The 11,400-nt window shown below is 52.6% G+C and overlaps 1 protein-coding gene across 1 annotated transcript; it reads left to right on the top strand.

Annotated features, from left to right (window-relative positions):
• Positions 1–349: 349 nt before the first annotated feature.
• On the top strand, positions 350–1,836 carry LOC123065011 (uncharacterized). The gene is made up of 2 exons (XM_044488386.1): positions 350–1,348; positions 1,588–1,836. Exons 1-2 carry the CDS (start codon positions 355–357, stop codon positions 1,623–1,625), a joined length of 1,032 nt encoding a protein of 343 aa, XP_044344321.1. The 5' UTR covers positions 350–354; the 3' UTR covers positions 1,626–1,836.
• Positions 1,837–11,400: the final 9,564 nt, after the last annotated feature.

Below are 11,400 nucleotides of genomic sequence, written 5' to 3'. Positions count from 1 at the left end.
CCCCGGCTGCACCCGCGCCCCGCCGTGCGCACCTCGGTGACCTGGGCAAGACGCCAGTCCCTGAAGCCGTTGTGGCTCCTTCCTCGTCCACCTCGGCGCCCCGTGCGGCGCCCTCTGCCCAGCCAGCCACCGGCGTCCTGCGCACCGCCGACAGCACCCCCGTCCCGCGTCTCACGCTGGGCGGCCCCGGCAGCGCCGTCGTCACCCACCTCGGCCCGGGGCGCTCCGACGCCGGTCCTTCCTCAACTGCCGGTCTCCCGCCCTCCATCGCCCACTACTTCACCAGCAAGCTTCACCTCGAGTCCGGTAACTACTCGCGCTGGCGTCAACTCTTTTACATCATCGCTTGCAAACATGAGGTTCAGCATCATCTCGACGCCGCCACCGACCCACTCGGCCAGAGTGTCGTGTGGTGCAACGACGACCTGTCCATGGTGTTGTGGATGCACGGCGTCGTCGCCGAGGAGCTCCTGGACGTCGTGGCGTCCCCGGACAGCACCGCCTACGACATCTGGTCCCAGCTCCACGTCCTCTTCATGGACAATCAGCCGGGCCGCGCCGTCGTCCTCGGCGAACCTCGTCCAGGGCGACCTCTCCGTCGCCGAATACAGCAGGAGGCTCAAGTCCCTGGCCGACGCTCTCGAGGACGTCGGCGAGCACATCTCCGATCAGGCCCTCACGCTCCAGCTCATCCGCGGCCTCAACCGCAAGTTTCAGATCATGGCGACGCGCCTCCCGATGCAGTCGCCGTTCCCCTCCTTCGTGCAGGCCCGCTCTCGTCTCCTCATGGAGGAGATCTCTGCCAACGAGCGGGCTAGGCTGGACGGCCGTCCGGAACTCCCCGCCGCTGCACTCACCATCGGGCACGCCCCGAGTGGCGGCCCCTCTCCCTCCCCTGATCGCGGATCAGGCAGCGACTCCGCCAACAAGAGCAAGGGCCCCGCTGCATCTTCCCCGGGCGACAGGGGCAGTGGCTCGCGCGGGCGTGGGCGCGGTCGTGGCCGTGGCCGCGGCGCCCAGTCATCTGGTGGCGCTCCCGCTGGACGCAGCGCCGCTCCAGCAGGGCCGCATCCCCCGACTGGCTTCTTCGCTCCATACGGCGCCCTCCTCCCCGGCCTACCTGCACCACGGGCCCCTTGGGCTGCGCCGAACGCCGCCGGCGTCCTAGGCCCACGTCCTCCTGCACCGCATCAGGCCTACCCCCTGCACTCGACGCCTTCGAGCGGGCCTACCTGGGAGCAGTACAATCAGTTGTACGCCGCTCTCCAAGGCCTCTCCATGCAGCAGCAGCACGCCGGCGGCACCCCGGATTGGTTCCTCGACACGGGCGCCACGTCGCACGTCGCTGGTAAGACGGACCTCCTCACCTCGTATGGTTCTCCCTCATTGCGTCATTCCTCTGGCATCTTAGTAGGCAACGGTTCTCGTCTCCCCATTACAGCCGTAGGTTCTACCTCTCTTTCAAATTTTGCACTAAATGACGTACTTATATCTCCTACTATCATTAAGAACTTGATTTCTGTACGTCGTTTCACTCAAGATAATTTTTGCTCTATCACGTTTGATCCTTTCGATTTTTCCGTGAAGGACCTAGCCATGGGGAAGCTAATCATGAGGTCCAATAGCCATGGGGACCTCTATCCTTTCTTCAACAACTCTGACGTTCAAGCAATGCTCTCCATCTCCACCGATGACATATGGCATCTTCGTTTAGGGCATGCTAGCAATAAATCGGTTTCCATTCTAGCACGTGATTTTCTTCCAAATTGTAATAAAGCTATGCCTAGCACTTCCGTTTGCTCATCATGTAAACTTGGCAAGCAGCCTCGACTTCCTTTTTCCCATTCCATTACTAAAACAAGTGCGCCTTTCCAATTAATACATTGTGACTTGTGGACCTCGCCGGTGCATAGTTTCTTTGGTTTTCAGTATTACCTAGTGCTTCTTGATGACTACTCCCATTACTCCTGGACGTTTCTCTTGCGCAACAAATCCGACACCGCCGACACAATCACTCGTTTCTTTGCGTATGTTCTTACCCAATTTCACGTCACGATTCAATGTATGCAATGCGACAACGGTGGCGAGTTCCTCACTACTTCCTTGCGCGAGCTCTTCTCCAAAAACGGTGTCTCCTTCCGTTTATCTTGCCCGCACACCTCACCACAAAACGGGAAAGCCGAGCGCCTCATACGCACCACCAACGACGTACTCCGTGTGCTCCTCATCCACACACACCTCCCACCCCCTTTTTGGGTCAAAGCGCTACATACTGCCACCTACATCCTCAACCGTCGCCCTCCTCAGCCATACACTTCGTGACGCCTCACTTCGCTCTTCTTGGCCAGCATCCCACATATGACCACATGCGTGCCTTTGGGTGTTTGTGCTTTCCCAACACCATAGCTACTAGTTCCCATAAGCTCGCTCCCCGCTCATCTTGTTGCGTTTTTCTCGGGTATCCTTTAGAGCACAAGGGCTACAGATGCCTTGATTTATCCACTCGCAAGGTCATTATTTCTCGGCATGTCACGTTCGACGAGAGCGTTTTTCCCTACTTCTCTGCCGATCACCCACGCTCCTCCGCACCTCCCCTGGCCACAGAAGATCCCAACCTCATCCACCCCGTATCCCGCACACCTACCTCGTACCCATCGGAATCCACGCGCGCTCCCGATCCAATCGGCCCGCGGGACCCGCCACCAACCCCCGCGCGATCCACTCGGCCGCCAATCCCCGCACGCTCCACTCGGCCGCCAACCCCCACGCGCATCTCCCCTGCCAGCCCGCGGGACCCCCCCCCCCCCGCCAGCCAGCCCCCTGGCCGCCTCGCCCCGCGCGCCTAGCTCCACTCCACCTGCATGCAGCCCCACCACTCCACCAATTCCCGCCCCAGACAGCTCCCATGCAACCAGTACATGCACGCCATCTGTCCCAGACTCTCCACTCCCTACAGCCACTCTACCACCGTGTGCCGTTCCGATTACCCCTCCGGCTAATCTCCATCGCATGCGCACCCGTAGCAAGTCCGCCTTCGCACAGCCCAAAGCACTTCACGCCTCGACACCTTCCATCAGTCCTATCCCCTCTTCCTATCGCGCTGCTCTTCGAGACCCCAACTGGTATGCTGCGATGCTAGAGGAGTATAACGCACTGATGCAGAATAATACTTGGTGTTTAGTGTCTCGTCCTGCAGGTGCCAATGTCGTTACAGGGAAGTGGATTTTCCGGCACAAGTTTCATCCGGACGACACTCTCGCCCGGTACAAGGCGCGGTGGGTGCTTCACGGCTTCACGCAACAGGCCGGTGTCGACTACGGCGAGACCTTCAGTCCGATGGTCAAACCAGCCACCATCCGGACTGTACTGAGCCTCGCCGCCGGCAAGTCGTGGCCCATACATCAGCTGGACGTCAAGAACGCCTTCCTCCACGGCCATCTTGCATAGACGGTCTACAGCCACCAGCCTTCCGGCTTCGTCGACGCCACCTCGCCCTCGCATGTGTGCCGGCTGAACCGTCTCTCTGTGGTCTCAAGCAGGCGCCTCGGGCGTGGTTCACCAGGTTCACGACGTACCTGCGGAGCCTTGGCTTTGTCGCGTCGCGGGCGGACTCGTCGCTCTTCGTCCTTCGGCGTGGTGCTCACCTCGCCTACCTGCTCCTCTATGTCGACAACATCATCCTCACCGCCAGCTCGGGCGCGGTGCTCGACTCCGTCATCCAGGCTCTTCACCACGAGTTCTCCATGACCGACCTCGGCGTGCTCCACCACTTCCTCGGCATCAACGTCACCACCACTGCGCGTGGCTTGTTCCTTTCCCAGGAACAGTACGCCCTGGAGATTCTCGACCGTGCAGGCATGCTCAACTGCAAGCCCATCTCCACTCCGGTCGACACGCTGGCCAAGCTCTCCACCGACACTGGCCCGCTCTTCCACGACCCGTCGCTCTACCGCAGCCTGGCTGGTGCGCTGCAGTACATCACGTTGACGCGGCCCGATCTCTCTTATGCCGTTCAACAGTGTTGTATGTTCATGCATGCCCCCCGCGACTGCCACTTCCAGTTGGTGAAGCGCATCCTCCGGTATCTGCGTGGCACGACTCACCTCGGCCTTCGGATCCATCGCGACGCCGGCACCGAGCTCGTGGCTTACTCCGACGCCGACTGGGCCGGCTGCCCCGACACGCGCAAGTCCACCTCGGGCTATTGTGTCTTCCTCGGCTCCAACCTCCTCACGTGGTCATCTAAACGGCAGAGCACCGTTTCTCGTTCGAGCACCGAGGCCGAGTACCGGGCGGTCGCCAACGCCGTCGCCGAGTCGGTGTGGCTACGCCAACTTCTCGGCGAGCTCCACCAACCGCCGTCCCGTGCCACGGCCGTCTACTGCGACAACATCAGTGTTGTGTACATGTCGAGCAACCCGGTGCAACACCAACGCACGAAGCACATCGAGATCGACCTTCACTTCGTGCGCGAGCGTGTGGCACTGGGTGAGATCCGTGTTCTCCATGTACCAACGAGCTCGCAGTTCGCCGACATCTTCACCAAGGGGCTGCCAACGGGCGTCTTCCTCGACTTCCTCGACACGGTGTTGGAACGTGCCCACGTCCCTCTCGTCAGGACGCTAGCCATGCAGCCCGCGTCGTGCGCGTCTCCAACAGCCCACGTACTTCATGTTTATCCTCTCCTGCATGGTAGCGCTAGCCGGCCAAGGCCGTTGTACTCTCCCACGTTCTCCTGCTTCCTCTCCTGTAAAGTGTATAAATGTACCTATGATGGATGAATAGAAGCAGTGTGTGAGTGTGACATATCTCAACTACTTAATCCCTCATATGGTGCTTTCTCCCTATTGTTGTTGGTCTGCCCACTTGCTTTCTTTTAATCGGTGGTAATAACTTTGTTGGCAGAGTTGCAGATTCGTTAGCTGAGTTGTTGTCACCATCACCCACTGTAATCTGAGTTCCTCCCCTTGGACGTATATCAACTTCAGATTGTATCCTATTCGGATATTTTATATTGTCCGCTAGCCTGTCTTCGAGACCCAGACCATCTCGGATGTCTGTGAATGGCTTCATCTCTGCAGCACAGTGCTTGAACAATGAAATCAGGTTTTCATAAGCTGCCACACTTGAGTCTCCCATCCGCAGAAGCTCCATAGCTTGCATGTACATATTGAAATACCGGAAACTAAATGGGTTTTCTTGAGCATTGTCCCTCTGGTATTGCATCAGGTGTCTCGGCAGGATATCTCCTGCATCTCTGGTCCACCTTTTAACTATGTGCTTCTTTGGCATTTCGATGACACGAATGAAGTCAAGTACCTACACATTTTTTGGAGACAAATTCACATAATTCAACTTTAGTGCCGATCCAAACGATAAGAGTGAAAATTAGACCAGATAACATATGCACACCATCCTGCCATGTAAATTACCTTTAGGATATGGCTGCACAGCAGACCCATGTGTGCAAACTGGCCACACTCACAATCAAATTCTTCGCCTCCTTCAATAACTGTGACATTGTATGAAGTTCTGCACCACTTCTCTCTAAGCACTGCATCATTATGTATGGCAACACATCTTTTACCTTTCTCTATCTCCTCCACCTGATATGCACCTCACTCATAAAGGATGTGGCCGAATTGCTCGAACATAGCTCTTGTGTATATTTTCCCAGCATGTCTCTAGGTTGGCATATTTGCTCGGATCAGCGGCCTCCCTTGCAAAAAGCAAACACCAGATTACTTGCAACTGACTTTCTCGGGTTCAACAAAGCTAACATACAGAGCGGATGACTCACTGATCATCATGAGCGGATGACAAGTTCCACGAATTTTTGTCATGCTTAAATTTTCTACTGTAATTTGTTTCTACACAAAGCGAACATGCTTCTCAGGCGCACCTAGCAGTATGTTCTGAATTACATAGCTACAGGTTCCAGTCTATGCCTGTTATACTAAATGAAGATCAATGTCAGTCTGCAAATCAGTATTACCTTTGTGCCCAGCTCGGAGTCTTTGGGTCCAGTTGCTCTACAGAGTGCTCAGATCTCTGAGCCTTCCCTGCACTCCCAGGATCAGCAGCAGCCTCGCCACGACAGATCTGCCCGTCCGCACTAGAAACTTGCGCTGCTGGCAGCTCAATCTTTGCGGAGAGGTGACTGGGAACCTCACGGGCTCCATCATGCTGTTGTTCTGGTTCACCTCCTCCAGCAGAGTTCTAAACAATCCAGAAGCAGATGGCATCACAATCACAATCACCCACAAAAAAAGTATTCAAATCGACGGGAAAGAAGTCCGCATCGGACAGATCCTAACCTGTTTATCGGTTGCATCAAGAACTCCATGGCAGCCGCCGCACGCGTGATCTTGCTGCACAGCGGAATCGCCGTCGCCGCAATAGATTTTCTCCTCCGTGTAGCCGCCCTAGATGGAGCCCTAATCCAACTTCACCGCCCACAACCAACCCCCACCCAAGGCCCACCTACTGCATTTACTGTCTCTACCGCCGGCGCTAGCGGAAAGCCCCTGATCTGGTCCACGGATCAGACCGGCAGCGACGTCTCGAGCCACGGCTCAGAGCTCGCTCCGTCCAGGCCGTCGCAACGTCTGTGCATTGAGGGCCCACACGTCAGGCCCGTATAAGGGAGTATATTAGCTTTCCCCATCCCGTGTCTGACATCTGCATTCAATGCATCCGAATCTCACAGCTATTCTGGACGGGCGTGATACCGAGCTCCTGTGAGCTCGCAATCACATACTCCGCGTTCGATATATGTCTTTCTCTTTAAATCAGTTTTATATATATCCAAATATGCTGTGATGTAACCGAAAGATTGCCTTCATCATTGAAATATTTTTTAATACATGTAAATATCCAATCATATCAACCTTATGCTCCTAGGTAGCAACATCAATTCCTTCTTCCTCTACCTTGGTGCCTCCTTCGCCGCCTCTTATCCCCCCTCGGCATTGGCAATGTTGATGTTGAGTGTTAGCCCGCGCGTTGCATCATCCGCCATTAGAATCACTAGCTAAGGAGTCAGCAGGGTAGAGTTCAACCAATCGTCCGACTCGGGAAGAGGTGAGGCCGCCGTAGGGGCAACTATTACTGGCGGGACCCTAGATTAGGGATCAAAGGAGAAGGGAAATAATACTCCATTATGGCCAAGGGAAAATCGTAACATGGTCACGGGAACCTCTAGTGGTGGGGCTCAGGTGGTGAGGTAGCGTAGGGAGAGATGAGAGATCCTAAGGGGGAGGCAAAGGAAGGGACACAGTGGACTCTTCCATTTCTTTTTGACCCCTTTAAATAAGATAGGGGGAAGCCAAAAGAACTCCGCACACGAGGCATCATCAAGAGTCATGACACCACCATTCAAAGCACCGACATGACAAGACGTGTCTGTGACCCTCTGAACCTTCGATCTTGCTGACGCCATCAATACCCTTACCCCTCGGGTAGCTGAAACAAATCTCACTAACAACACAACGTATCCAGAGGAAAAAACCTTTGAAAAGCACTAAATTGTGGGTTCCCCACCTTTCCATTAATCATGTGATTGGAGCTTGAGGTATGAGGACACCACACTTCAAAAGACTCTGCGGAAGAACAAGGGAAGTTAACAAGACCCACATTGTTCCACTCTAGGCAACAGAGGAAACCTAACACTCGAGAGCTGCTAACAAGGGTTCCAAAGATTGAGACCTTCATCCTCCAAGGATGCATGAGCACATCCCGGGGATATCTGACCCCTCAAGACCTCCCTTTGGGGGACTTGAGAACCACACTTGTAATGCAAAGCCGACCGACTATATAAGGCGGACCAGAGGGTCCCATCGGGGCATAGGGAAAAAAGATAGGACATATCTACTTTCTACAACCCCACTCTCTGCTGCTAGGTAGGGTGACCAGTAAATGTCAGGAAAGATCTCGCTAGTGATCCACTAGATCCTTGGCGAACACCTTGACAATAAAGATAATAAGGTAGGAGTAGGGTCTTACCTCCCCTAGACGGCCTAAACCTGTGTAAACTCACAGTGTCTCCGCCTTAACATTCTAGTATGCCATGCCCTCACCAAAATATTTGTCGTACCTTGCCAACACTTTCATGACAAAACCCCAACACTAGCGGATGTAAAATATAGTAGGTGTACGCACCTACCCACAGGGCCTCCTTATGAAAGAATACTTCTTAGTTTTCTCACAGTGAATATACACTCGAGTATAATTTACAAATGGGACTAAGTATGTCTTGTGGTTGAAGTTGTACAACCTTTGTAGGGTATCGTGGCATTGCCAGCAGGAAGCAGTCCGGCAACATGTTCAACTCAATGACGAGCGACCGCAACCAGAGTGGGTGAGGGGAGGCCTGTTCTACACCTACAATGCTTTCATGAAGGAGGTGAACGCGACTACGCAAGTAAGTTCCACGACTTTGGCACCACTTGCGACAAGGTAATAATGGAGGAGCAAGAAACTAAACACGAGGCCACGAATCGAAGAAAAATATAAGAAATTTGAGAGGAATTCATCAGGGAGTGATCATGGTGGAACAATGCTGACCCGTGGAGGCAGCAGTGGAGATTATGCAGGATTATACACGAAAGATCCTTTTTTCCACTGACTCAATTCTAGTTTATTAGATTCTTGTTTAAAAGAAGCGAGGAATCCTCTTTTCGACTCTGACTCCCCTACTCCAGTCGTTGCTTTTCTTTCTGTTACTTCGAAAGTAGCTGCTTCAGCTTCAGCCACGCGAATTCTCGATATAATGGGCGACCTAGATGGAATAACGCTGACCCATGGCGGCACCGGGGTAAGAGTAGGCGACTTGGAGAAAGGCGTGGTTCTACCTGCTAAACTATCGACGAGGGAATGGAGAGGATATAATGGAGGAGGCATTGGTGGGGGCTGACGAAACGACAACGGCTTCTAGTGGGACTTGATGCATGAAAAATGAGAGAACCCTGCCCGACATAGTGCGCCCCTCCGTGACCTACTGCACGACCAAAGCCAGGCTAGCTACAGGGAAAACACGCACAACAACGTGAGAAATTAGTGATGACGTGGCTTCACCATAAGCCACGAAATCAGGTAGTGAGTGGCTCTTATTTAAATATTCTAGATACCAAGGACATTGCATTGTGGATGCTGACCTAGATAACATAATGTGTCAAAATAAATAAATAAGATGGCATAGTACTTTTATCTAGATGCAGAGGCGGGGTCATGCTCCTTTTCAAAAAAAAAATCTATCTTAATATTGGCATTGCCTTATTGCACACACATTTCTTTTTCATGAATACACAATAGTGTGTGTTATTTAATTGATAGGGGAAAAGAAGTTATAGGGTGCCGCTCGAGGGGGCGTGTACACAAGCCTATTGGGATTCGCCCGCAAATTGATCACATAAAATCACGACCAACACGTGCACATGAAAACTTTGTGGCCAAGGGGGCAGTGTCATGTCTGTATTTTCTTTATTCCTCTTAATATCCCATGGTACATCAAAAGCTAACCCTGCATTGCACATATATATACACGCAGAAGCAACGACCCAAATAACCTAGACCTATACGGACTCTTGCTAGAAGCCTACCCAGACTAGTAGTCGGCTCCGTACACAGCCAGGACACAAACCAACCTGAACTAAACTTACCCAAAGTAGTACTCCTCGACTCACACGTACTAAACCTAGTACCACAAACACTTGACAAAGTCCTAACCGGACTACATGACCACAAGCACAAACCGTACATGCACGCGCTAGTACTTCACTAACACCTGCACAAGACTGGGAGAGCGGCCGACCTGCTTCGTGAACAGGTTTCGTCATTTGTATGGAAGATAGGGAGGATCTGGGTGAGTAATCCGCATGAGGATTTAGGGCTTTTATAGCCGTGGTGGGGTTTGTAAAATACTTGGCCCTTCTTGGCATCTTCTATCTATCTTCTCGATGCGTCAATCTTTGACGTATCCCTTGAAAAAGTACTTCACTAACACCTGCACTACAAACTCAAGATTACTACTAACAATCTCTTTCTAATCTTAATTGTTTGTCTTCCATATCTCTCCGGTCTTGGTTTGTCGATGATTCACCCCTTGTCGACTCATTCGCTCACACCACGACAAGTTAAATTGACGGCCTTGATTGCTCAACAAAGCCGACGTCCCCGAGAATGCAACATGAGCATGGTAGAGGTTGCTCAGCCTCGATAAATCAGGTTCAGACTACAGGGATCACTAATTCTAGCCCTATGGCTCCGGCCCTTGCCCAAAGCCGAGCCTCATCCTTGGTAGAAGGCCGGAGGTCGTTGAAGACAACAACGTTAAGGTGCTTCCATATAGACCAGGCGACAAGGGTGATGAGGGAGTTTAGGCCCTTCAGCAAGCTTGCCTGAGAAGTGCTAACGGCAGCAGACCACCAACGGAAGAAGCACAACGCGGCGGTAGGTAGAGACACTGGTATCCGGCACCAGGATAATATCTCATGCTAGGTAATCCTAGAGAAGGCGCATCAGATGAGTAAGTGGTCAAGAGTCTCGTGCTCCTTGCAACATAACTTGCACAACGGGTCGTGGGGGAGACCGTGGCATGCCCTTCTTTCCGCGGTCAAGCAACGATTAAGGGAGGCAAGCCAGAGGAAGAACTTGGCATTCATCAGAGCCCAGCACTTCCAGATGGGGCGCCAGTAGGGCGCGGTGGTGGAACCAAGAGGGCCTTGTAGGCAAAGCTAGCCGTTTAGATCCTGTTGGAGGCCACTTTCAAGTAATCTTGTCGGGCACAACAGATAGCTCAACGTGCTGGATTTGCTGCCAAAAACCAAAGTACTCGATGGTAGTAGCAGGTCCAAATGATCCATGGATGTCGCTTATCCAGTTAATCGGAGATCCCTTCACATACTAGTATGTACCGCCATTGGCGTCACGGGAGTGCTTGGGTGATCTCAGTGATAGAATGGCCTTGAAGCCAATGATCACACCAGAAGAGGCAAGTCTTGCCGTCACCAGTGGTCCTGATCATAGAAGTAGGGATGAAAATGGAGTGGAAACTTTCCGCTTTTCTGGAGGAAAAGAGAAAATGGAGAGGAAATATGAAAATGGAAACGGGAATTTACAAAAAAAATGAAATGGATTTTTATGTGGAAACGAAACAAAATTGGAAACAGGTTTTTGGTGGAACAGACGCTCTGTTTCCATGAATATGGAATTTCCGTTTTTAGTATAGGGCTATGTCAGGACCCCGATCCTAAGTCATACCGATCTAGCATAAGACACATCATATCACTTTGCGGCCTCACACACGGCAACCCACGGCTGCCACCTTTACCTTGGCCAGAACCGTTTGCGTCTTTTGACTCACGTATATGATTGCGATGTTAGCATCCATATGACAGAGAA

This window comes from Triticum aestivum, chromosome 3B (genome assembly GCF_018294505.1).
Source record: "Triticum aestivum cultivar Chinese Spring chromosome 3B, IWGSC CS RefSeq v2.1, whole genome shotgun sequence".
In the NCBI taxonomy this organism is placed as follows: Eukaryota; Viridiplantae; Streptophyta; class Magnoliopsida; order Poales; family Poaceae; genus Triticum; species Triticum aestivum.
The sequence above is the reverse complement of the archived record's forward strand: the minus strand, read 5'-3'. Positions and strand labels throughout refer to the sequence as shown.

Excerpts from the sequence above, each read along its gene's own strand:
- LOC123065011 (XM_044488386.1), top strand. The coding sequence starts at position 355 with ATGAGGTTCAGCATCATCTCGACGCCGCCACCGACCCACTCGGCCAGA. Across the intron at positions 1,349-1,587 it reads CGCCACGTCGCACGTCGCTG|GACCTAGCCATGGGGAAGCT; the intron begins GTAAGACGGACC and ends TTTTCCGTGAAG.